Source organism: Pleurodeles waltl, chromosome 1_1, assembly GCF_031143425.1.
Source record: "Pleurodeles waltl isolate 20211129_DDA chromosome 1_1, aPleWal1.hap1.20221129, whole genome shotgun sequence".
Taxonomy (NCBI): Eukaryota; Metazoa; Chordata; class Amphibia; order Caudata; family Salamandridae; genus Pleurodeles; species Pleurodeles waltl.
Genome location: NC_090436.1, coordinates 268,771,753 through 268,799,327, shown reverse-complemented (window position 1 = coordinate 268,799,327; position 27,575 = coordinate 268,771,753). Strand labels below are relative to the sequence as shown.

At 45.1% G+C, this 27,575-nt stretch overlaps 1 protein-coding gene across 1 annotated transcript in view; it reads right to left on the bottom strand.

Moving 5' to 3' along the window:
* PARP8 (poly(ADP-ribose) polymerase family member 8) overlaps positions 1-27,575 on the bottom strand; it is a 636,820-nt gene that overhangs the window by 316,258 nt on the left and 292,987 nt on the right. The window contains exon 10 of the mRNA XM_069221607.1: positions 5,065-5,131. Coding sequence (XP_069077708.1) covers positions 5,065-5,131 — 67 coding nt within the window. The remainder of the gene's footprint in view (positions 1-5,064; positions 5,132-27,575) is intronic.

Below are 27,575 nucleotides of genomic sequence, written 5' to 3'. Positions count from 1 at the left end.
TCTAGAAAGAACTGCTAAAACAAGTTTGAAACAATGCCAGTGATTTAAGTTGATAGTGGCCATTTAGACATCCCAGGGTTGCAACCATAGCTTGGCTTGCAACCATAGCTTATCTACACTAACAAGACTGGGAAAGTAAAGTTACTTACTCTTATTCTTCTACTGAGAGAATTTTATTTTGAAAAACCGCTCAGGAATCGTGTGCATGGCTGGAACTATACAGTGCTTACAACTAAGAAATGAAAATCTGCTGGAGATGAACTTTGTTCAGACTATTGGATCCAGTGGACACCTGAGACAGAAAAACCAACATAACCCCAGAATAACATTAGAATTCCCAAGACAATGGTTCCACTTAAACAACAACAGGGAATGGCAAAGCAAAAGGGTGATGTAGTGGTGAAAATATGCTCTTTAGATGTAAGTGCATACCTCATATGAAAACCGAAAATGGATTCCAGGTTGCAGGAAGCCTGCCACTGACAGGAAATGCATTTATTACATTTACTAATAAAGAGAAAACATGGGCCGGAAACCTGAACAGATTACGTGTAAATCATGTAATTTTGGGAATATCAATTTACGATTCCAAAAATTACAACATTACACCAAGTGTGTACATACTCCGGAGTTCATGGTAAAAAAAAAAAAAAAAGTGAAAACCGAGAACATGACCTGCTGCAGTTCAACATTCTCTCTTATGCAGATGACATGCAACTCATACTATCCCTCTCTGACATATCTCCCAAAACAAAGAACAAATTCACCACCTGCATGTCAAGTGCCCACTTGGATGAAGTCATGCTCTCTCAAGCTTAACAATGACAAGACAGAAGTGGTGGTCTTTGAAAAGGAAGCCTCACCATGGGACTCAACCTGGTGGCCCACAGACCTAGGGCTCACTCCCACCCCCTGCTCACATGCTAGAAGCCTTGGAATCATCATCAACAACAAGCTAGACATGTCTGCTCAGGTCAACTCCATCACCGCGCCCTGCTTCCACACTCTAAGGATGGTGAAAAAGATCCACAAGTGGCTACCAAACAACACCAGAAAGATTGTCACCAAATCAATCATCGCCAGCAGACTGGACTATGGAAACAAAACATCTCACAAGAAGATTGCAAACCATCCACAATGCAGCAGCCTGACTCATACTCAACCCCCAACGCAGAACCCACGATATACCTCCTCTCAGGGAGCTATACTGGCTCCTGATACAGAAGTGAGCACCGTTAAAGCTTCTCACTCACACATACAAAGCATTACACAAAACTGACCCAGCTTACCTGAACAGCCACATACACTTTCAGCAACCATCCAGGCACCTGTGCTCAACTTGTCTCCTACTAACAAACATCCCAACCATTCAAAGAAGGAGAATCATAGATCTTACATCACCCCAAAAGCATGGAAAAAGCATGGAAAAATCTCCTACATCATATTAGAGCCTTCTCCTCTCTTCTTGAATTCCACAAGAAACGCAGGACGTGGCTCTTTAACATAACATAACACAACATAACATACCTTAACATAACATGACATAAAACATAACATATCATAACAAAACCTAAAATAACCTAACCTAACATAAACATAACAATAAAACATAAAACATAAAATGGCCGATATCTACATAGAATGTCTACAACAACTCTTCTAGTATTAAATTGAATGCAATGAAGAAACATAAATCTCCCAATACTTCCAAGACAAGTATCACTTCCAAAGCTGAAATTCTGGGTGGAGACTTCACCCAAGATGGTCAGCAGTCAGTCTTCACTAACTGTGTTCAAGCTGGCTCACCTCATCATGACGCTTAGCACACATCAAACTGTGTTTCAGCTTAACATGACCACTTAGCAAACTCCGATGCAACTGTGCTCAAAAGGAGCAAAGTGACTTTCATTTTCCACCTGTCTTAGTGGAACATGACACTCCTTCCCTGACTGAAAGCCTCTTCCCCATTTTCTAGGGTATGCCGGATCTTGTCGTCTTTCACAACTGCTTGCAAATTCCATCAGTTTTTCTCTCAACGAATCTAGGTACCCAGTCTCATATTTCATCACAAGTAAAGAGGAAGAGCAAGAGTGTCCGACAATTGATATATAAGCAGTGAGGAAGCAGTATACTGTTCAGGAATTGAGACTGCGTAAAGAGAAGAAGCTCTGCCAAATCCAACAAGTCTAGTGTTATATGCTAATACATGCAAAAAGCATTTGTGAACAACTATGTTTGCACGGATTAGTCCATTCAAGTTGGGCCTACCGCACAATTGGCATAGGAAAACACTGTAAGGCACCTACCACAGTAGAACACAAGCTCCAAAGTCCTCTTTGTTTTGATTTCATAGGGAATAGCAAATATCTTCTTCCTCTATTTCATTAGAGCATTATGACATGCAGACTGAAACATGCACTATCAATACCAGCAGCAGACTGCCATTTACCTCCCTGGTGATCAGCAGCTTTACTATACTGTTCTAATGAGCAACTACAGTGCTAAGATTCTGATTTTATGAAAAAAGTGTGGCACATCTGAACGCCATCTTGATGGAATCAAAGTGGAAAACTGAAAGCATTTTCTACTGAGAATACTGCAGTATATGAGGAACTTATGGAGCTTCATAAGTAATAATGGCCTGATTTTGATCAGGCCCAAAGTGTGGAGTGAAAACTCGCTGGTGCTGTAGCAGAGACCATTTCTGCATTACATATCATGTCAGGGAATTAAGCAAAATCTTCACTTATACTAAACTTCCTATCTCAAGTAAACACACACCCCTACATATCAAGATCAAAATCTAAAGTCTATGTAATAATCTAAGGAATTATGGCAAAATGTCATCTTAATATCTTTCTGCATGGACTTCTCTCTCACTGTGCAAAAGTTCAATATATTGCCATGCTGGCTTCAGAAACTTAGGTGCTCAACTACTGGCATAGGTGTAATCTGCAGGTCACAAGTTAGAAGATGGTTATCTCAATATTTTGAGGTTGATAAAGTGAATACCCTTAAAATAGGTAATGAGACCGCTTATAAATCATGAAAATGTCAAGACACAGTAAAATGTTAAGTTGTTCAAATATATGTAACATAAAGTCTGTGCCTTCTCAATATCCCACCCCAAGTTTGAGTTGTTTTCAGTCCCTCCTTATTAGTGCCCCATAAGCCTGCAGCAGGCTTATGAAGGTGGTATTGTTGGAGAGAGCTGGACAGACTGCATTTGCAGTTATTGATCTTCAGAGCATTTCTCCTACCTAGTGGTACTCACGCTGCTGCATGTGAGTATTGTGAGTGGGAGGTGTAGCCAAAGCTTCAATTTGAAACTCCATTTGAAACGCGTGGGTCTCTGTCTAAAATTTGCAAAACACATCAGGCACACTTTCCAAACCAAACAGTTTGGAACCAGAACTGGAACACAAGAGACAGCCCTGCCCCAATGATACTAGGTATCTGAAGCTGGTGTTCCATTTTTGCCAAAATGGTATTGATGTAAGGTTTTGATTTAATGTAAAATATTTGTATTTTTTTATCTATGTGCATGTGGATCCATCCCACTTAACATACCCTTTGAAAGTCAGATATATACCTCAAGGTCAAATAGGATCAGTGACAAGAAGCACTGTTAATTAGAGAGTGTTGTTAGCAGCATCGTTGATAACGAAAAAAGTAACCTAAGCAGAGTAATTAGCATATTTGCAAAGATTACATGACCCCCTAAACTTGCTCAACTTGCTCAACTATTAGTAATGTGACTAGTAATCAGCTGTCCTCCGTGTACTTTGATGACGAACCACTTTGGCTAACTATAAATATTGCGAAGAACATTCACATGTGAAAGAACCTTATTGACATATAGAATTTGTGCAAAAAGATGTCACATTTGACATATGCTTCATGAAGACGCTATTATTGTCCTAAAAAGACTGCTGTAGACTAGGGGACAGTTGTTTTAAGCGCCAGTCTGTGGTAGCTGTGGATACATTTATACAGGAATCAAACAAAAGGCACTTTTTAATGATCACGACTTGGTGGAAGTGAAGTATAAGACTCACAGCCAATACCAGGTGCGCATTATTTGGCCTTCAAGCGACTACATCCATACCATCCAATATAAATGGTAGGTAGCCAAGGTAGCCATTTGAGACAGAATATATACAAGAAGAGCCTCTACTGCTGCTTGGATTGCAAGGGATAGTTAGGACAGCGCATTATGTGGGAGATAACACATTGGTGAAAAAAACAAGTGAAAATGCAGTGTCCGCTCTGTTCATTGAGTGAGATGTGCCACAGAATAAGTAACTTGTGTTTGCTGTTTTATATAGGATGTTTTTGTGTAAAACGTGCCAATTTCTTGGGCGACTGACATGTATGGCCTATGGTATGTTGTTTTACAAGTTTTGCAACACTGTGTTCTGTAGGCGATGGCTCCAACCTGCCTGGGCAATTGCGGGTGATGTGATCGATTTATACATTTAGAGGGTCATTCTGACCCTGGCGGGCGGCGGAACCACCAAATGGCCGCTCCGCGGTCAGAAGACCGCGGATGCCATTCTGGCTTTCCCGCTGGGCCGGCGGGCGACCGCCAAAAGAGCGCCCGCCGTCCCAGCGGGAAAGGCCCTGCAACAAGGAAGCCGGCTCCGAATGGAGCCGGCGGAGTTGCAGGGGTGCGACGGGTGCAGTTGCACCCGTTGCGATTTTCACTGTCTGCTAAGCAGACAGTGAAAATCTTTATGGGGCCCTGTTAGGGGGCCCCTGGAGATTCAGCCCATGCAGGGGAAATCCGGAGGGAAACCGCCGGATCCCCTTTTCTGACCGCGGCTTTACCGCCGCAGTCAGAATAGGCTGGGAAGCACCGCCAGCCTGTTGGCGGTGCTTCCGTGGTCCCCAGAAGACCGCCAGGGTCGGAATGACCCCCTTAGTTTTTTACTTGATGTAATAATCAGGCAAATCTCTTTTAGGTACATAGACCTATATCAGAAGAAATATGAAAAACAATGGGCACATCGCAATAGAGTTGCATTAGCTATAACACAAGACATTTGCATTTTCACAACTTACTTTTTTAGTTGATGTCCCAGCCCAAATCTTTCCTTTGTCGAGATCTGGAAAACATCCACGGTGGGCACTGCAGAAAATAAGATGTTGCTTTAATAAATACCTGGTATTCGAGATGCCCAACAAATCTTATGCAGCTGTATATCATTCATCTAGGTATTTCGATGAGCTGCACAATAGCTAATGCAGAAATATACCTGACGTAAGCATTTCACCATCTACATAGAGAATTCACACGCATAGGTTAAAAGGAATGCAATATATTGTTTATCGTGAATTGTATCTTTTCATCTTGTGGTATGTTTTATTTTTGTGCTATGTTTTTGGGGCCTTTGGACCAATAAAGTTGATAGATTGATTGAAATTCCTTTATTTTGATTATAAGAAAAAATATCATAAAAGGACAAAACATTACAATTTACATAATTCATATGATGAACAATCAGACATGTTAAAAACCTTAAACGTTAAAAAGAAACAAAGCGATAACCCGACCATAGGTTCTTAAATAAAAAAAACATATATTTTATCTACAGAAGCCATAAAAATCTAAGGCCCAAAGTTCATAATCTTGTTCCAATGCAAGGCATTTTTTTTAAAGTTGGAAACTGCCCCTGCAAGCATGGAATCATTTAGCAGTTGTAAATATAAGAAAGCAGGGCGATATTGAGAAAAACCCTTGATTTTAAGAATGGGCAGAAGAAATCTTCTAAGAGAATCATACAAATTACAGAACAAGACCAACTAAGGCCTGGAACAAAGCGTTGTCACATGGGCAACTTTTTTATCACAGATCACTCATATTGGCCAGACGAGAAGCATAAGCTGCAACGGATGGAAACTAGCCTGAACCTGGTGAGAAAGACTCTTTACCATGGGTTGCTAACAAAGGAAACATAGTGTTCTGGGCCAAGAGTAGTATTTAAAATCATCAGGGCCCTGGCTGACTTACTACCTAAGGCTGCGTTTTCTCTATTTTCACTGAGCTGCATTAATAGCAGTTCCTTCAAGGTCTTTTTGTCAGCCCGTTTCAACGTTTCAGGATTAAAGAATTATTCTGGGTGCCCCGCTGATAAAGCTAAAGATCTAATATAGTTAAGCCATGGGATTTTAAGGCCTAAGTGACAACTGAGGCAGTCTTCAATGACTTTCCTGTTAAAAGTTGCCATTTCCCCACTCCAGACAGATATCCACAACAACACAGGCGCAATTTTAGCATGATCTTCCGCAAAAAACAGACCCAACTACTCATGCATAAACCGACTTGAGCTAGCCAGTCCCACCCCTAACAGCTTTTTGCAAAAACAATTTTCTTCACGCTGAATAGATACACAGTTGGAGTACCCCCAGATGTCAGTGCCATATTATAGTACAGGTGAACATTTCATCCTATAGATCTGCAGGAATGGTAAAACAGGTTTGCTCCCAACTAAATGAGCATATCTAAAGAGCGCCACACATGGCTGGTCAAAGCGCAGACAGCGGTTTGCGAGCCATTTGGTCCACGTACAGTGCTCATCAAAGGTGGCACCTAGATATGAGAAGGAGGTTACCCTTGTTACCACCTGATCCTTTATTAAGATCGGTCTGAGTTTCGTATTCCGCTTCCCACAAACCATAAAATGTGTCTTAGAAGTGTTAACATCCAGTTGTAGGTCACCCATAAACGGAACGGGATTATTTTTGACTTTTAAAAAATCTTTGCCATGGGTAACTAGATGTGAATTCAGGCCATTGATATATAATAAAAATAGGATTGGTGCCATAACACAGCCCTGCCTGACTCCCCTAGCTAGTTTAAAGACATCAGACCATTCCCCTGCATTCCAAACCTAACTGAGGCGTTAACATCTTGGTGGAGCTCCCGAAGGAAATTTACCAAAGGTTGGGTCAGCCCAAGACCTTCCAGGATTGACCATAGCTTTGATCGAACAACCCTATCAAAGGCAAAGCTCAGGTCCATAAAGGCCAGGTAGACAGCACCCTTCTTGACTACCACATGTTTCCCACCAATAGATTAAGGCACTGTTCTATTGTCCCTATGCCCTCTCTAAAACCATGTTGGGCTGGGCAGATAATATTATTTGCTTGGATCCACTCTTCGATACAAAGGAGGACAATGTGTCCCACTATCTTAACCGTGGAGTCGGGGGAGTAACACGCTGGGTGCTGTCTACACCCTTTTTGAAAACCGGCACTATCACTGCTGACTTCCATGAGCTAGGGATACCAGTTTGAGATGCGGCGTTAAGAACATTTGTCAATAGCGGAGCCAACAGGGCAACGTTTTCCCTATATAAGTCCATAGGAAACCCATCCGGGCCGGGGGCTTAATTGGAAGGACTTCCCAAGATGGCAACCTGAACTTCCTCCAATTTAAAATCTAAGCATTACGGAGGGTGCAGCCATGTCCACCCCCCACAATTGTTCTACACTGTCCAATGAGTAAACCCTCTCAAAGTGGGCAACCCATTTTTGGGCGGGTATTGTGGTCCCTACAATGTCAGGGGAAGCTTGATAAGCAGGCTTCCCATTCACTATCTGCAAGAAGAATCTCACATCTCCGAGCTAGCAGGCACCCACTAACTGCTCCCCCCTCTCTTCTTTGAGACATTGGTTCCTAAGTTTTATTGCCTCCTTGTAAGCAGCCCTAGCTTCACTGATAGAGTGGGGTTTCCTGGGGTGGACCTTAAGGACTTTGTGGAGGTGTTTACTGGCAATAGGGCAATTCTTATCAAACCATCCATTGTTATGGTCTTTTAACGATCCTTAAAGATCCAACATAATGGATCTGATGCTGCTATTCAGAGACTGAAAATCACCCAGAATGGCCACTGGTGGGACCTCAAATAGTAAGAGGGAGCTAGAAAACACATTCCTGCATCTCTGAACAACCTCCACCAATAGGATGGGGATTGAAACTTTCCGCCAGCTGAGACTTCTACCTTGGTCTTTTGGAATCAGCCCAAACACACCTGGAGTCAAGTTCACAGTCGCAGTAGCGGAGTAATCATTCTAGCTTCTATGGCATTATGGTCACTAAAAGGTTGGTTGTTGACCGGCCTCTTGGTAAAACACTCAGCAAAACTATTAGAAATAAAAATATAATCAATTATAGTCCTTTTTTCCCACCCAATAAAAGTGGGTTTGAGTAAGTCACTGCTTGCCACTCTCTCCAGCATATTACAGAGACCGGCACATCTCACTTCAGTCACCAGCAATCATCCATAAGGAGGGGATCTACACCCAAAGGGGACGTTCCCATCCTGGCATTAAAATCTCCTGCTAAAAGGACATTAAAACACCCCAACTTAGGGGCCACCCTCTTTTCCAAGTTTAGAAGTGCTTGGAATAGAGACCTGATCTGACACCCCGAGTAACAAACTGAGTTATAAAAATTTACAAAAAAGAAAGGAAACTTTTCAGTAACCACGAGCCAAGATATCTGTATACCACTGTACCTAAGAGGGATTGGAACAACTCGCAGCTGTGCAGTTACTCGAAATAATAGAGTCAAACCACCACTAGCTCTTGAACCTTGTGAAGGAGTTGCTAATGCAACGTGGGTCTCAAAACCCTCTACAGAAAACAGCTCCTGTGCCCATGTTCCTTTAAGTAATATGATGTCATACTGGGAGATGAACGTAATCCACTGAGGGTCGGTGAGTTTATTTCCCAGACCTGCACAGTTCTATGAAAGGAAACTTAGTTCCCTGAATGTGCATGCCGGAATAACCTCCTGAGGAGTGCAACCATCTGGCTTAACCCAAGCCAGAACCCCCATGGGCACAGTGATTGTTTGTCAATCTAAATCACCAAGATAAGACACAGGGGTGAACATATTTCTGGTGGATATCGTGGGAGCAGAGCACAGCCCTAATCTCTGCTCTGGATAATTAAAACCCCTAGCTACCGACGGGGTGGTGGGCTTATAAAAAATCCTAAGGGCAGAATTCTAATGCTGGGTCCCATCATAGAAGGTTGCCTGGCAGTGAAAATGAACCTCACCGCCAAATCTGGGGTTCTACAATTAATCACCACACAGTCACCTTCAATGGACTTATTTGTAGGACCAATCCACTCAACTCAACTCTTCGCACAAATAGTATAATCCTAGATTCCATGGGGTGAAAAGTAGTGTTTTGGCTCAGCCAGTGACAGATCCTGTTCTGCAGGTTTTCAGCTGACTCACCGTGGGGAAACTCAAGGGGAGGGGACATCAGCTAATACTTCCACATATGGGCAGCGCTCAGGCTGCAGATTCAGACAGGGCAGTCTTCTGGATGGTACAAATCGAGCAACCTTACCCCCGTTATTTCTAGGGGCCCCCTCTATGTAGTGCTCCTGAATCACCATTTCCCTCCCAAATTCACAAAACAAGGGGCCCCTTATAATACCTAATGAGGAGCCAGCAGCACGGGATTTTGAAAGTTGAACATTAAAAGGAGCTAAAGGCAGAACTCCTGAGAGAGGACGGGCCTCCTCTCTAAACTCTAGATTACTAATGGCTTCTCCCTACAGGTAACTATCCTCACATCTTCTTTCCTCCAGCACTGGGGACCCATGAGTGGTCAGCGCGGGATGAATGTCTCCAATTTAGATAACCTTTCTGGGACTGGAGTCAGACACTGCTCAATAATGTTTTTAAGTTTATCCAGTACAAGATCCCACTCCTGGCTACCATACGGGACCCCCACCTTGCTGCTCATAAAACCTCTTTGCTCTGGCTGCTTGGGCTGTCGCTTCCCTTAACTGGCGGTGCACTCTTGTTGGTTATAGGTGGGGTCTGTACTAAAGAGTCCACCGAGTACTCGCTCCCAGCTACTACCTCTCTTGGGTGGGAGTCATCGGGGGTCCCAAGGGTGAAATATCCTATAGAGTAGTGGAAGGAACTTGGGACCGTGGAAGGACCCTCAATTGGCCCGCCACTCAGGCCCTCCCAGGCTCCAAAGATAACCTCCTTTCAGCCAAGTCGATTTCTTTTGCAATCACGCCCATAGACCAGGTTAGGAAGGAGTCAATTGTAGATCCCTTTTGAGGTTTTGGGGTTGCTACCTTACCCTTCTGCAGTTTGCGTCTTCCCATATTGTGGCCCTGGGCTCTAAAAGCCTCGGTACACCTCAATGAAAATAAAAATGAGATTATGGAGAGGTCAGGCCCACCTATTAGCTTATACCTTACATCAAAACATACATGATAAAATAAGGCGGGAGCCAAAACCAAGAGGGCAGGCCCAGCCGAGCCTCCTTCGGGCTCCGATGGGCGTGGACGGGCCCGCCCTTGGACCAGGCTTTGCCCGGGTGCGCCCCGCACGCTTCAAGCGCAGCAGTGTGACCCCTCGCTTTTATAGCGCTCGTTGGAAAGGGCAAGTGGGAGCAGGTGATGTTGAAAATGGCTGCCTCCTGGGCCATAAAGCAGTCTGGGGTATGTAGTCCTTTGTAGCAGAGTTTAGCGCTTCCCGCGCATCGGTATGCCCCCTCGCGCTTTATAGCATTCGTTGGAAATGGCCAATGAAGTTAAATATATATTTTTTAAACGTTAAGTAAGATGCCCATTGCAATGCACAGTGGAGGGGTTGGACACAGGGCCTGGCCTGACATTGTGCAGCCCGACACAAGCTTCCTGCTCCTCTCCCCTCCTCCTTGCCATCCATTGTCCAAGTCCTTGCCGACGCTCCTACATTACAGCCCGGCGTGGTTGCTGTTCTGCCCTTTCTGCCTGTCCTCAACAGTTAGCTTGCTTCCCTATCCATCTCCTCCATTCCCTCTGTTGTCCAACTGCATGCACCAGTCCCCTTCCCCCTGCATTGCATCGTTCAATGTTCACTGTCCTCAATTTAGCTTGCTGCCCTACCCACTCCTCCTCCTATCTGTTTCTAAGTTCTAAGCCCTTTTATTGCCCTCCTGCTTAGCCTCTGTGCTTAGCTTGCTGCCCCTACCATCTTCCCCCTATGTGCTTCCCCCTGCTCCCTCCTTTTTGCCCAACATGTTTCATGGACCTGTCACTACCCCTCCTATCTACTCTGAGTGTTCTTTTGAGCTGACACTGTCACTCCCACCTGCCTAGCATGATAAGATGGCTGCCAGCTGTCCCTGCCACCTCCACCCTGCCTGACCATATTCCATGCCCCATCCCCTCTCTCCTGTCCTCCATGGTCCATTTTGCTGTCGCTCCCTTCTGCCCTCTGTACTATGTTGTGCTGCAACTGCTCCTCCAACCTGCCCTGCATGGTCTGTTGTGAAGCCCCTTCCCCTGCCCTCTCTTGTCCATGTCCAGCCCTTACAATTTAGTTTGTATCCAGTTGATCACTTGTTATTTATTACATTTTGGGGACAGGATGTGAGATTATGCTCAGAGCTGCAGACTTTGCTAATGTGAAACCAGGCTAATGTTTCAGTGTCAGCTCAACATCCTGTGATTCTGCCTAAAGCCAAAATGAATGTGTCCTTGTGTAATATAACTGAAGCTCATGTAAAGCACTCCAATACCTTTGAGTCAAGTCTGTGCTACATAATACTGCAAAAATACAAAACAATTAGGCCCTCATTTGGACTGTGGTGGTATATACCGCCTACTGCTGCAACAACGGCCACCAAAAGTCAGTCGCAGCGGCTACCAGCCGTCCGCCGTATCATGACCACAGCCGGATTTCTGCCAGAAGGATGGGGAAAATCTGGCTGTGGCCATGCCGGTGGATGGCGGTAAGGTGGCGCTGCTGCCACTAGCAGCGCCAGGCCAGTAGACCGCCGCCGACCGTATTATGAGAAGTAATATGGCCTGGCGGTGTTCTGCTGGTGGACGCTGTTGCTGGCATCAGCGCCTCGTCCCGTCTCCTGCCGGAGGACCCCCTGGATCCAGGTAAGTGGGTGCTCCGACAGGGGAGGGGGGCGGGGGTGTTGTATGTGTGTGGGTGGGTGTGTGTGTATGAATGTGCGTGCGTGTATGCGGGTGTGTGCTGCATGTTGTATGTGTGTGCATGTTTGGTGGTGTGAGTGTGTATCTGTTGAGTTGTGTGAATGCGTGTCTGCGTGTATGTATGTAAGTGTGTGTGTGGATGTGTGAGTGAATGGATGTATGCATGCGAGGATGAATGTTCGAATGAGTTTGTGTATATGTGTGTGCATGTGTGAAGGGAGAGGAGTATATGAAGGGTGGTCTGGAGAGGAAGGGGGGAAACCTGGGGAAGGAGAGGGGGCATGGAAGACCACTATCAGTGACAGAGAAGGGATTCCCTGTCACTGATAGCACCTACCGCCATGGTTTTTGTGGCAGTAAGAATGCCACGAAAACCATGGCAGTAGGCGGGGTCATGATCCTGCAGGCAGGCAAGTGAAGGCCACTGGGATGGAGATTGAAGTGTCCAGCCCGGTGGCTGTTACCGCCGTGGCGGTAGGTGTGGTACACTGGCGGTTTTGGTTCAGCCATAATATGGAGAAAAGTACTGCAAGCCTGTTGGCAGTACTTTCCTCCACAATACCGCCGACCGCCGTGGTCATAATGACCACCTAAGTGTTTTGTACACTTCTCTCAATGGGCTATTCTTGGGCTACATTCGGGTGGTATTTGTGCTACATTTGGGCTATTTTTTCTCAGGCTGCCATCTTGGGAGACTTAGGTCCTGATTTAGATATTGGCGGATGGGTTGCTCCATCACAACGGTGAGGGATATCCCATCTGCCGAAATATAAATCCCATTAGTTCCTATAGGATTTAGATTTAGACGGGATAGCCGTCATCGTTGTGACAGATTAACCTATCCGCCGATATCTAAATCAGGCCCTAATTTCCTCATATAGTACGGTATCCTCAGTAGAAAATGGTTTCAGTTTCCACTTCAATTCCATCAAGATGACATTCAGATGTGCCACACTTTTAGCATAAATTCAGAATTTTAGCACTGTAGTTGCTCATTAGAACACTATAGTAAAGCTGCTGAGCACCAGGGAGTTAACTGTCCTGCTACTGCTGGTGTTGACAGTGCATGTTTCAGTCTGCATGTCAGAATGTTTTGATGAAATAGAGGAGGAAGATATTTGAGAACTCACTTAAACCATGTCATAATTGTATTTTCTACAGCACTATCCATAATTTCTGTGACAAAATGGATCCCCTCATTTGGTACTTTCTAAATTAAATGTTTTACATTTTACTAGTTTCATTCTATCAAGATAGCTTCAGGTGTGCCAAACACTTGTCATAAGTAAGCCTGTTAGCACTCTAGTTGTTCTTTAGAACACTCTGGGAGGCTGCAGTAGAACACAAGGAAATCAGCTGACAGACTGCTCGTCGGAAGTACGTTTTACTGAGAATGACATACTTCATTCTCATGTGGCTGAGAAAGATAGAGTGAATTTGCAGAAAATATTCTTTCATTTCAGCTTTTGGAGCACCTAACATTCTATAACCTCTGTGCGAAAATCTGAGGAAACAGTTTTCTCGCAATCATGATTCATGAAATCCCTAAAGAAAGGCTTTTCCACCAGATAAAATCACCTTAGAACACACCGCAATCCCTAAAATGAGTATAGCACCATCAACAAATGATTTATATTGCAACTTGAATCAGGTATCACCCTTTACACGTACTCCTTTTTGTGAGCATCAAAACTTGCCATTCAGTACAATACATTTCAATGGGGTTCATGCCCAGAGACCTGTAATAGCTGCAACACCGTGTTATAAATATATGTATATATTTCTTGAAGTGTGCATCTTACCCTACATTTAAGCTTTAGTTCTCTTTTTCAGCTTCTTAGATCTTTTACAAGGTGATATCGCTAGTGCAGGTGTTTTAATAAAAATTATTAATGAGTGTTCATGTATTCTGAGAAATGGATTTGTGTTGAAAATATAATAACATAGAAAAATAATGCACACATTTGAAAATGTGATTACGATGAGTGTCCGCCAATGTTCACAAAGTGTACTTATTAATAGTCTAATGCTATGAAATGTTGAATATATGTTTCACTAATGTAGTAATATGTCATATTAAAGGTTATGCATTATGTATTAGTTTTATTAATTGTAGGCCTTAACTTAGTGAAGGTCTTGGCCTACTTGCCAGGCCTCATGTCAAGCTGTATTTATTAACATTTAATAAATGGCTGTCCTGCAGAGTTAAACTGTGATTTTCAATTGTATTGTTTAATTGTGCTCATAGCTGATAAGTTTTCTCAAGAGAACCGACTGCTAGAAGATGCTGTTCTTGCTAAATGCAACATTTTGTGTGTAATGTGTGTAAGACTGACTTTCTCAGGAGGAGAACAATGAAGACTGGCTGGAGTAGAAGCTGCAACAATATTGTTACCTGACAAGCCAGATGAAGAGGACATTGCAGGACAACCATCAACAACATGTGAACGGAGTAATGGTAGAGTTCATAGATTTGGAGTTTTAGTTTTATTGGACAAAGTGTGAACATGCGATCCCTTGACCAATAGAGATTTGGGAAATAGTTTTAGTGAATTCAACTTAACAAGACTGCACTGAGAAGAAATAAGCATTCCGCATTTAGCATTCTGTATTTTGCATGTTTGCCTTTATCATTCAGCTTTGAGCATTCCACAATTGCCCATTGCCGTTGCTTGCCCATTTTGCGTCTTGACAAGAGGCGTGCCTACATTTATTGCTTAAAGACTTTGCATTTTCTGAACTTTGAGGCTGAATCCTGATGCCTTGCTGATCGACTAATGCTCTGATGACGAAGAATATCTTGTGTTGCTGAGCCCATTGAGGAGAGGTATAACTCGTATCTACATGCCTGTTATGCATATTTGCTTTTTCTTCCTAGGTATCAACTGCACGTTTTTCCAAATTTGTGTTACTAAATTATTTTGCATGAAGCCCAACATGCAGATGCTAATCTGATGTTAGTTAAGGATCCTCACTAATGAAATTCTGCTAATAGGGAATAATGCTTGATGAATTTCTGTTCTGAACTTTAATGTATGTGATCACGTTGACGCAGTTGACCTTGTTATTAATTTGCACCATAACCTTAGAATGTGTCGTAGCTCAAGCTTTGATTAGATTGCGTTTCTTCCGCCACTTTGGATAGCCAGTATTGTTTCTATGTGCATTTCATACGATTTTGAGATTAACCTACATGACTTTAGCATTGTTGATATAGGGAAATAAATATTCTAACTTTTACTAAAAAGTGTGGTTATTCATGACTGAAAGGTCATGGTGCATGACAATTACTGACTCTATTGATTATTTATGTCATTGATTATTGTTGATTATTGATACTGCGTATTAGTCATTGATTATTGATCTGCATGCACTGTCAAAAGGTTCATCGACCTATTCGCGTCCCCGTCTAAGTTTACTTATTAAGGTCAGATGCGCTAACAATATCATGTATATTGATCCCAAGATGGCTGCCAGCACTTTCTGGTTGAAGTGCTGACAGCCAATCAGATCTCACCATGAGATCTGTGCCTGTGCTCTGCCCAGATACACAAATATATTTTCCTTTACTATCTCAAAAACTACTGAATGGATTTACACCAACTAATGGAAAGTACACTTTCTGTACCAAAAGCTACCCTTCTGCCAAATTTGGTGTAATTCCATCCAGCGGTTCGAACTGGAGTTGTGTTCCAAATCCCAAAGGGAAATTGCATTGGGAAAACATGTTTTGGGGCCCCAATCTTTCTCAGCCCCCGCTTGACGGATCATCTTAAAACTTTGAAGACAGCATCTGATTTGAGTGGCGAACTAATGTTGAAAATTTCGTAAAGATTTGTCAAATGGCGCCAAAGATCTAGCCAAGTCAAAAAACACTTTTCCTATGAAACTAAGTCCTAACTATAACTACCTACTGGGTTTATCAAAGCCCTGGGGACCGCCACCTCCCCGGGGCAATTCATATCATGTATGCAAGGTGCCTGCACCGCACCCCCTCCCCCCGGAGACTGCCACCTTCCTGGGGCAATGAATGTCATGTATGTGAGCGGGCTTCTGTGCCCCCCGCCGCGCCCCAGGAACGGCCACCTCACCGAGGCAATGCATATAATGTATGCAGAGGCTTGCACATCATCACCACTCCCCAGGGAGAACCACCCTCCTAGGGCAATGCATGGTATGTATGCAGGGGGCCTGCGCCGCACCCCGCGACCCAGGTAACACCACCTCCCCCCGACAAATGCTTGTAGATCTATGTGGGGGAGCTACGTGGACCCCCACGGCACAGGGACCACCACCTCCCCAGGGCAATACATGGAATGTATACGTCCCCCACGGGACCCCCATGCCCTGGGAACCACTACCTCCCCAGGCAATGAGTTTCAAATATGCACGAAGGCCACGCAGCCCACCACGCCCTGGGTACAACCACTTCCCTGGAGCAGGACATGAAAGTAAATAATAGGGGGGTAATGGGTCCCCCTCCCTGAGCCTCATTAGGCCTTAGGGACCCCATCTCGAGGGCCTTATTTATTTTAAAGTAGGGGGATGTGTGCCTCCCCCTCCTTGACCCTTGCTAGACCTTGGGAACCCCAATCTCCACCTTCCTAGGGCAATAAATGTTATGTATGCAGGGGGGGCAATGTGCCTCCATTCACCCTGGGTACCACCACATTCCCACGGCAATGTACATAATGTATGCGGGGGCCTGCACAGCACCCCTTGTACACCGGGGACCACTACCTCTCTGGAGCAATACATGTTATGTTTGCAGGGGGCCTGTGCCTCACCCCGTTCCCAGGGAACCACCATCTCCCTGTAGCAGATCTATGGGGGGGGCCTGCATGGCCCCCCATGCCCAAGGGACCGCCACTTCCCTGGGGAAACGCATAGAATGTATAGGGGGACATGCACAGCACCCCCGCATCCCAGGGACCACCACCTCTCAGGGGCAATGTGTTTCAATATTCCGGTTCCAGTAGGGACCCCCCTGGCCCGGGGACAACCACCTCCCTGAGGCTAGGCCCTGGGAAGCCTGTCTCCAGGGCTATTACTAAAAATAAAGGCAAGTGGTGTCACACTGCCCCCTCCCTGATGATTGTTAGGCCCTGGGGACCCCAACCACCAGGGCAATTCATTGAAATAAGAGGAGAGGGTCTGCAGTGCCCCCATCCAGAGCCTCTAAAAGCCCTGGAGAGCACACTGCCAGGGCAATATTAATTAACATGGGGTGGGGGGCTGTGTGGCCCCTCCTCCACTAGCCTCTTTCAGTCCTGAGGACCCCATCCCCAGGGCCTGCATTTTTTTAAAGGTGGTTACCCTTGTTCCCACCCAGGGTACCCACTAGACACTTGTGGTGGCCACAGGGGGAAGCCTCAAGGCCCTGCGGCCTTGGCCAGCTCCCCATATGCCATGACACTGCTCACACTCAGAGGGAACAGCTACTAATTCTGCTCCCTCCGGGCGGGAGCGATATTTTTATCTCTTTCCCTGCCTACTTCAGTGCAGGCAGGGAAACAGATCAAAAGTCAGCTCCCAGTGGGCAGCAGCATTTTAAAAGCTCTCATCCGGTGAGAGCAGACTTTGTGCTTGCTCCTGTTTGGCAGAAGATTAAACAATGCTCCAGCCAAGCAAGAACAAATGCAGGTTTCCCTACCCATGCCGGTGCAGCCAGGGAGACTCTAATGTCCCGATGGTGGACTACCGGGACATAGCTTGCGAGCCAGGGAGGGGGCCACGTAGACTCCCTCCCTGAAAGTAATCAGCCCTGGAAGTGGGGCCCCCATGGCCTATTATTATCATTATCATCATTATTATTATTATTATTATCAAAAATGTTTTTACGTGCATTCACCTCTCAGGTATCTTGGGGCTAAACACAATAAAACAGTGGAAAAATACAAGACCTAGACTAACCCTTAATACCTTGCAGCTCATCTACTACTTAGCAAAGAGCCATGTTTTTTACTTTTCCTGAAACTACACAAATTTCCCTCTTTCCTAAGGAAAAGAGGTAACTTGTTCCATAGCTGCTCAGCTTTCACCTGAAAGGGTCTCCCACCAGACCTAACCTTCTTTAATCTGGGTACACACATCAGGTTTGCTGATGCATACCTCAGCTGCCTCTGCTTTCTATAACAGCAGAGTTTTTTTTCAGAAGTAGTGGACCGATTCTATTCATAACTTTAAAAGCAATGCACATTGTTTTAAATACAATCCTTTCCCTCACTGATAACCAGTGCCATTCTTTTAAGGCACCTGAGGCGCCTAGATTTGTTAAGCACAAGCTTAGCTGTGACTTTTTACACCCTTTCCAATCTACTTAACAAATGTTCTGGAGCTCCCAGCAAAAGCGCAGTACAATAATCTAATCAGCTATGTACTGCGCGTTGTACCACTAGCTTCCGAGTTGGTTGAGGTAGTAAGGCGATAATTTAACTTAAAGTCCTCAGTAAGCCATAGCATGGTGCCACTGTTTTATTCACATAAGTTTCCAATGTAAGTTTCTCACCCAACAGCACTCCCAAATCGCGCACATTTTGAGCTGTGCCAAAAATTACTTGGCAGAGAGAATTACATTTTTCCCAGACTACAACAAAGAAACTTTTTTTTGCTTCCATTACAATATGGCTTGTTCAGATTAAGCCATCTTGCCATTTCAAACAAAGAGGTATACAGCCCATCCAACTCGTATGAAGTGTTGCTATCCAGTGATAGAACAATCTGAGTGTCATCTACATAATTCACAAAGGAAATTCCATATTCCTTCATTAGTTTCAGAAGTAGTGGCAAATGTATATTACACAAGACAGGACTCAATTCCGAGCCCTGTGGCACCCCATATCTTATCTCTTTAAAGTGAGACTGGAAAGGGGAAACCATAATGTCATGGCATCTCTCAGTTATATATGAGTCCACCCAGTCCAGAAAATCTCCTCCAATCCCAATTTCCTTCACTCTGTCCAGCAGAATTCGATGGTTGACAGAATTGAAAGTGGCAGATAGATCCAATAATATCAATACTGCCACTTTCCTGTTATCAGCTGTCATTCTCAGCTCATCCAGAACATGGATTAGGACTGTTTCCGTAGCATATGACGATCTACAGCCTGTCTGTTACTCTTCCAGAATATTATTATCTTCCAAATATTTTGCTAAGTTCCTGCTCACATATTTCTACATTTTTTTCTCCCAAATATGGAATTAGAGAAATAGACCTGCAGTTATTAAGGTCATTTATGTCAGCAGACATTTTTTTCAGTAACGGTCTGACCAGTGCTTTCTTCCTGTCAGGAGGAACCTTGCCCATGGTTAGGGATTGATTACAAACCTTCAAGAGGCCCGGGAAAAATCTTCTGCCCTCTCTTTCCAGACCTCATGCAGGGTAGGATCTAGTAAAGAACCAGAGGAGATGGACATAGCTAGTTCCCGAAACATCTCACCATTCATAGACTCAATGCTGTTGAGTTTACCATCTGGACCCATTTCCTTGCCTCCACAGCCACGGGACACTGTCTCAAATCTCAAGCTATCATTTGGTTGGGGGTTATCTATAACATTGGTGTCAGAACCATCCCCTTTATCCTTTAGAATTACTTCAATCTTATTGTGAAAAAAATCTGATAACCTATCACACAATCCCTGCAACGGTCTCACTGAACCTTTAACGCACTCTGGATCTGCCAGCTCTCTCACTATCTCAAACATTTTCTTACTTTTACAGACAGCTTTTAAGATAGTACAGCTCCTTGTCTGTCCTGATTTCTAACTTCAAAGAACTTGTCATCAATGATGTAATATGTGAGGTCATAAGCAGCAGGTTCTGTGCCTTTTTCGTTCATAACGTTCATGTTGTCACAAACAAACTCAGCTAACCATCACGCTACTTTAACTTTTGTGTTTTTTTCAGTGACTATATGTATATATATTACAGAGTGGCAATAGCTACTTTGTAGCCAGGGTGACCAGAGACAGTGATTTTTTGGAGTTTTGCGACGTTTGGTCAAGAGGGTGCAAAATAAAAAGACGGGGGCTTCAAGTACAAACATATTTTCCACTGACTTTTGTTTTTTGCATAGCGCAAAATCTGTCAGCTGGAATTTTATGAAACTTGGCAGTATCACATATTAAGGGGCGCAGATGATTCTCTGGGGGTACTGCAGGTAAGCAGAGTAACTAAATGCTAAGTTTTATGGTTTTTCAACTTAGTGATATCTTGTAGCACAATACTACTTAAAGTAGCAAGGATGCCAAAAAGTAAACTCAACTGCATATGTAAAGTTTCAGATTTTCTACATGAACAACTGAAAGATCCATTTATAGTGACATGCTAATGGAAACCTATAAACAAACAGAATACTTCTTCATCGATATGCATTTTCTTTGCATGCTGTCTGGCTCACAAAATTAAACTGTCCAGATATGTCAAACAAAAAACATCTTTCCTATGCACCCCTGTGAAACAAAATGAAAAATCAACCACTGAGCCAAACAAACTACTATTTGGAGGTCATGATCATTGGTCACTAGGAAAAAACAATAATCTAGCTTTTTATAACAATAACAATGGTTGCCTTTCAATCACTTTGACCTTCAAATGTAGCACAAAACTACTTAAAACTAGCAAGGAAGTCCAAATAAATGAACTAGATTGCATATGAAAGGTTTCATATTTACTACTTAAACAACTGAAAGAGACGATTTATGGTCACATGTTAAAGAAATCCTATAAACAAATACATATGACAAATAGAATAAATCTTAATCTACATATGTTCTCCTTGTATGCTCTCTGGCTCACAAAATAAAACTATGCCCAAAAAGCCAAACAAAAATCATCTTCCTAATGTAATCCTGTGCTACAAAATGGAAAGGTGAATCAGCAGTGATCTTCACAAACTAGTATAAGGAGGTCATGATAACTGGCCATTGGGGAAAAAGTGATTGGCTTTAATTCACTTTGGTCTTTATAGGTTGCACAATCCTACTAGAAGTAGGAAAGAATCCCAAAAAATAAACTAGACTGTATATGTAAATGTCAGAATTGCTACAAGAACAACTGAAAGACACATTAATGGTCACATGATTATGTAAACCATTATACAAATACATAACAATACAATAGATAAAAATAAATAAATCACATTCAATCTGATTACCACTCTGTAGTTACACTTAGTATTCCCAAAGACAGGAATTCCTGGGATATTACCTCCATGATAACTTTCCACCCATTTGATGAATCAACACAAAACTTTCCAGATCTATAGCATTTTCTACATTCTAGGTTGATGTATATTTTAGTGGTGAATTGTTAGGGGGTTGCAAAGATCAAAGGGGGTCCCAAAACATGTTTTTCCACCAATGCATTTTACGCAGACTATTGTATTTGACATAATGCAAAAATGGCTGAATGGATTTACATGAAATTTGGTAGACCTATTATTACTTAGATAAAGGGGTAGTAGGTAGGGACCTGCTACTTACCTACATCTAAGGCCCAAACACTGAACACAGCTATAGGGTAGTAAATGCAATTCATTCAAAAAGCAGTCATTACCTGTTAGAAATGGGGTCTTTGGTTGGCAGTCAGGTTACCCCCCTGTCCAAACAAGGACCCTCACTCTAGTCAGGGTAAGTCACACACAATCCTAATTATCCTGTGCCCACACTCTGGTAGCTTGGCACTGAGCAGTCAGGCTTAACTTAGAAGGCAATGTGTAAAGTATTTGTGCAATAAATCATGCAATAATACAGTAGAACACCACAAAAATACACCACATAGTGTTTAGAAAAATATATAATATTTATCTGATAAGATGCAGGTCAAAACGATTAAGATGCAATAAGTATATGTTGAGATATCACTGTAAAAATGATATAAAGTGTCTTTAGTTTTGTAAAGCAACAAATGTCTCTTGCAAGCACAAAGTACCGGGTTTGCGTTTAAAATCTCCGCAAGGAACCGCAGAGGAGGAGATGCGTGGAAAACAGAGGGGTGTGCGTCCATTTTTTCCAGCGCACACAGAGGATGCATATTCGAGTTTTCACCAGGGAAGGCTTTGCATTGATTTCCGGCATGTAGGCTGGGATCTTCTTCGGGTTGTGGGGTTTTTGGATGCCCCCGGGACGATGCATAGAAATCCTGGCCGTGCAGGATGAAGTCACAGGGGCTGCGTCGATCCAGTGGGCGATGCGTGGAAATTTCTACCACACAGCAGGCGCTGCGTCGATTCCTCTCAGGAAGTTAGGCTGCATCGTTCTGGCTCAGCTTTGCGTCAATCCAGTGGGCCATGCGTCGAATTTCCGGTCACAACGCTGGTGCTGCGTAGATCTTCTCCTGGCTGCGTCGTTCCGGTTCGGAGTGCGGTGATTTTCTCACTGCAATGCAGGATGTGTGTCGTTCAGGGAACAGGAGGCAAGCTCTATCCGAGCCCTTGGAGAGCCAGAGAGCAGCAAGGGAGCAGGGCAACAGCAAGGCAGCAGTCCTTCTCAGAAAACAGTCCTGGTGAGTCATTTGGGCAGCCAGGCAGGTCTTCTTGGCAGAATGCAGGTTCTGGTTCGGGGTTTCTTCTCCAGGAAGTGTCTTTATGAAGTAGAGTGTCTACCTCAGAAGTGTCTGAGTTGGTAGGGCCAGGGACCCTGCTTAAATACCCCAATGTGCCTTTGAAGTGGGGGAGACTTCGGAGAGTGGCTTAGAAGTGCACAAGGTCCCTTTTCAGTTCCATCCTGTCTGCCACGGTCCCAGTAGGGGGTGTGGCAGTCCTTTGTGTGAGGGCAGGCTACTGTCCTTTGACATGTAAGTGTCAGGCCCTTCACCCTCCCAGCCCAGGAAGACGCATTCAATATGCAGATGTATGCAAGTGTGACTGAGCATCCTGTGTTTGGGGTTGTCTGAGTGAATGCACAAGGTAGCTGTCAACTAAACCTAACCAGACGAGGATTGGAAGGCAGAGAAGTGTAGAGAAATGCTCGCTTTCTAGAAGTAAGCATTTCTAAAATAGTAATATAAAATCCAACTTCACCATTAAGCAGGATTTTGTATCACCATTCTGCCCATACAAAATATGACCTGGCTACTCCTTTCAGATCAGAATCTACCACTCAAACAGTATATGAGAAAGTATATCCCGTGATCCTGGTGGCCCTCTCCCGAGAGGGGAGGCCCAAAAGCCACAAGAACCGAGTGGTGGGGGCGATCACGCCCCTAGCGCAGTGACCGGGGGAAAGGGAACTCCCTCTCCTCCCCGCGTCCTTCTCAGAGGGAGGCAGCCACCCTTGTCCACGGTGCGGCTGACAGAAAGGAGGGAGAGAGAAGCAGGGGCCTCCGATGAGGCTTCCTACCTGCTCTCTAATGCGGCCGTACCCGATCCGGTGCGCGCGCCGCTTCCAAGCCCGACCGGAGCTGTTACGTGGGGCAGGCACCAAGGATGGTGCCTGCCTGTGCCCTGGGGAAGCATCAGAAAGTGCGCTTCGCCCTGGGGGCACTGTTGGAGCGTACTCGCTCCGGTCTTTGTCTTCTTGGGTGCCCCGGGGGCCCGAAAAACAGCGCGCTCCTCGTGCTGACGGCAAATGCGACCCCTGCGTCGCGGCGGTGATTTATCCAGCAGAGGAGCGCTTATCAAAGTGTGGGGGCTCTCCTATAAGCCCGGTCTGCGGCGGTGACTTTAGGGCTCCCAATAAAGCACTTTTCACAGCGCTAAGGTCAAATCTGCAGCCTGGGCTGCGGCGGTGATTCTTCCTCAGCCACAACAAGAGCGCCCTTTGCAAAGCGCTGTGGGCAAAGTTTGTAGAGAGGGTTTGCAGGGGTGAGGGGCCACAGCACCCTGCCCCTGGGAGCAAACAAAACAAGAAGGAGCACAGGGCTGGTGGGCCCAGCTACAGGCCAGCACAAGGGGTGCAGATGGTGGCAGTTCATCCTAGTGACCAGGCAGGTCACAGGTTAGCACAACAGCAGCAGTCCAAGGTGGTTTCCCGCTAAGTCCATTCATCAGCGTAATGTGTCCAGTTTCAAGTTCCAAGAATGTTCAAATTGTGGGGAAAATTCCCCTGTACTTATACTAGGGTTACAGTGTGTTTTACAATGGTAGGGAGAGGAGGTTCCAGCCAGTTACAACTGGTTCTGGGAGTGCCCCCTCTCTCCTTTCAGCACAGGCTCCAAACATCAGTGGGGGGTTAACAACCCTATTGTGTGAGGTCAGGGCACAGTCTTTACAAATGCAGGTGTGCCTCGCCTCTCCCTTCTCTCAGCCCAGGAAGGCTTTACAATATGTAGATGCACCTCTGTTACACCTCCACCCTCCCTGTGTTCAGGCCGTCTGAGACGTATGCACAAAGCCCCAACTGTCAGTCTGCCCAGACGTGGATTGGAGACAAGCGGCAAAACACCAAAGTCATAAGCACAGATAAATGCGCACTTTCTAGAAGTGGCATTTCTGTGATTGTAATAAAAAATACACCAACACCAGTAAGCAGCATTTCTCACCACTATCACAACCATACCAAACATGCCTATGCTACCCCTCATAAATCAGACAATGCCCCTTACACATAAGGCAGGGCATTTCCAATGCAATCCTATGAGGAGGCAGCACTCACAGCAGTGAGAAACCAAGTTAGGCTGTTTGTCACTACCAGGACAGGCCACGCAACATGGCACATGTCCTGCCTTCTACATACATGGCACCCTGCCCAAAGGGCTAGCTAGGGCGTACCTTAGGGGTGACTTATATGTAGTAAAAGGGAAGTTCTGGGCCTGGCAAGTAAATTTAGATGCCAGGTCCCTGTGGCAGAAAACTGCGCACACAGGCCCTGCCCTAGCAGGCCTTAGATAGGTTTGACAGGCTACTTCAGTGGGTGGCGCAAGCAGCGCTGCAAGCCCACTAGTAGCATTTAATTTACAGGCCCTGGGTATAGGGGTACCACTTTACAAGGGACTTATAGGTAAATTAAATATGCCAATCAGGTATAATCCAATCATATCAAATTTGTAAGAGAGAGCACATGCACTTTAGCACTGGTTAGCAGTGAAAAAGTGCTCAGAGTCAAAACGTCAGCCAACAAAGGTCAGAAAAATAAGGAGGCAAAAAGCAAAAAGTCTGGGGAATGATCATGTAAAAGGGCCAGGTCCAACATTACTTAATATTAACATAACCTTCAAATTTACTGAAAAAAACAAAGGTTAAAGTGACTTTATAATTAGGCAAAATGTCAGTCTAAACTTAACACTGAAAATCAGCAGTTATAGTAAATGAATTAACTATTACTAGATGACAACATTCATAGCATCACTGAGGACATCTGAAATTAGATTATTGATGACATTAATTAGTGCTCTCATCACTTGCCAATCAGAACACAACAATAGCCTTCCCCAAACCATCATTGAATGACCTTCTGCACTGACTCCCTCAGCCCTCTCAAACAGAGCAATATAACAAGATCTAGACTATGCCAGTTGGTAAATGGTGGAATTCAGGCCAATGAAACGCCACTGTAAACAACTCAAGCACAAATAGAGAATGAGCCAGGGCAACACAGACAGAAGAAAATTCCAATCTGCCCTGAGACTCTCGCGCAAATGATTTGGACCACCAAACCTGCATTGGTGGATCTCATTGATCTCATTGATGCCAGCACCAACAGAAGCACAGAAATCATTGCCATCATGAAGGATTTCACCTCAGCAGTGGCCGCTTCCAACTCAATGCCCCCTTTTCAGGACCTCAGCAACAATCTCTCCTGGCAGCCCTCATCCTCCTGGATCTCTCTGCATCCCTCGCAATTCATCAGCAACAAAATCACTGCTGTTTACAGCAACTTCAAACCACAATCGGACTGGACAGACCCAATCTAGGGAAGATTTTCCAATACCTCCCAGTCACCACACAGAAAACTGACACACAACACATGCCCTTGTCACAAGCAAGCTGGAACAAGGGAACACCCTCTATGCCGGGATCCACAAAGAACTCACCAGAAAGCTGCAGACCATACAGAACTCAGTGGCCACAATCATTCTTAACCTCATACTCAGCACTTACAATACACCACACTTGAAAGAGCTCCACTACCTTCCCAAATCCAAACAAGCACAATTCAAACTTCTCACCCACACAACGTAATAGTGTGCTCTGCTAATCTGTAAAATATGACATAACATGCCGACACTTTGTGAGGGCAAAAGTTATAGTGACTTCAGTTAAATATAACGGGTGGATTTCATCGCTTCTTCAGTTAAAAATGTTACTTTAAACTGACATATTCACCTAACTATACCCTCAGTTGATATATATATATATTCATATTTGTTTTATAAACAGCCCCTGGGTGGGCCAGGTCCTGGGGGCAATGCCATTTTAATGCGGGGAGCCACCCAGTGCACCTGCTGCCCTGGGGACTGATACCTCCTCAGGGCTACAGAATTTATGTACTCAGGGGGCCACCCAGCCCCTCGCAGCCCCAGGGACCAGCACCTCCCCAGGGCTTTCATCAATTAAAAATGGGGGGCCGCCTGCCCTCCCCCACAGCCCGGGGGCCAGCACCTTCCTGGTGCTTTCATCAATTAAATACGGGGGGCTGGCCACCCCTCCAGCCCCAGGAACCGCCACCTCCCCAGGGCTATAAACTAATTTGATGTAGGTGGCCAGTGGCCCCTTGCACCCCTGGGGACTGCCACCTCCCTGGGGCTTTAAACAAATATGATGTGGGGAACCAAGTGGCTCCCCCTTGGTCCTGAGGACAGCTACCTCCCTGGGACTATTATCCAATTTAATGTGGGTGGGCTACTCGCCCCCCCCAACAGCCTTGGGAACCACCTCCTCCCCGGGGCTATTATCAAATATAATTTGGAGGGCCGCGCACACCTGCAGCCCCGGGACCACCACCTCTCCCAGGCTTTCAATGTATGCAGTGCGGGGGACCACCACCTCTCCCAGGCTTTCAGTGTATGCAGTGCGGGGGGCCACACAATGCCCTTGCAACCCCGGGGACCACCCCCTCGAGCTACAATAAAAAAGTGAAAGGAGTCCATTTCAGACCCCGAGCCCCAGACACCACCACCTTCCCAGGGCAAGGGTCATTGGAGGAGTGCCACGTGGCACCCCCTCTAGGAGCCAAAGATGGCCCTGGGGACCATCACCCCAAGGGCCAGCTCCTGCTATGTCCCGGAGTGCCTCCACCAAGCGAATGCAAACAAAGTCTCTTTCTGACAATGGGAGTTGTCAAACAGCTCCCACTGTCAGAAAGCAGAGTTTTCATCATTCTTCCCTGCACTCAAATATGTATGCAGGGAAGACAGATGAAAACATTGCTTCCACAGGCAGGGAACTGCTATTTAAAGCCGCACCCTCCTTGGGGGAGCCATGCCGGCTCACACATGACGTGGGATGCTAGCTAGGATGGCGGGGGCCTTGAGGCTCCCCTCGCGATCGTTTCACTCTCTCTCTCTTTCATCACATAATGGGATGGAAGAGATAGAGAGAGCACCCGCTCACAGACCCACCAAGACCCTCATGCACCCACTCAAAGAGCTATACAGACAGTGACACACCCACTCACAGACCCACTAAGACAGTGGTTCCCAACTTTCGGACCCCACTTTA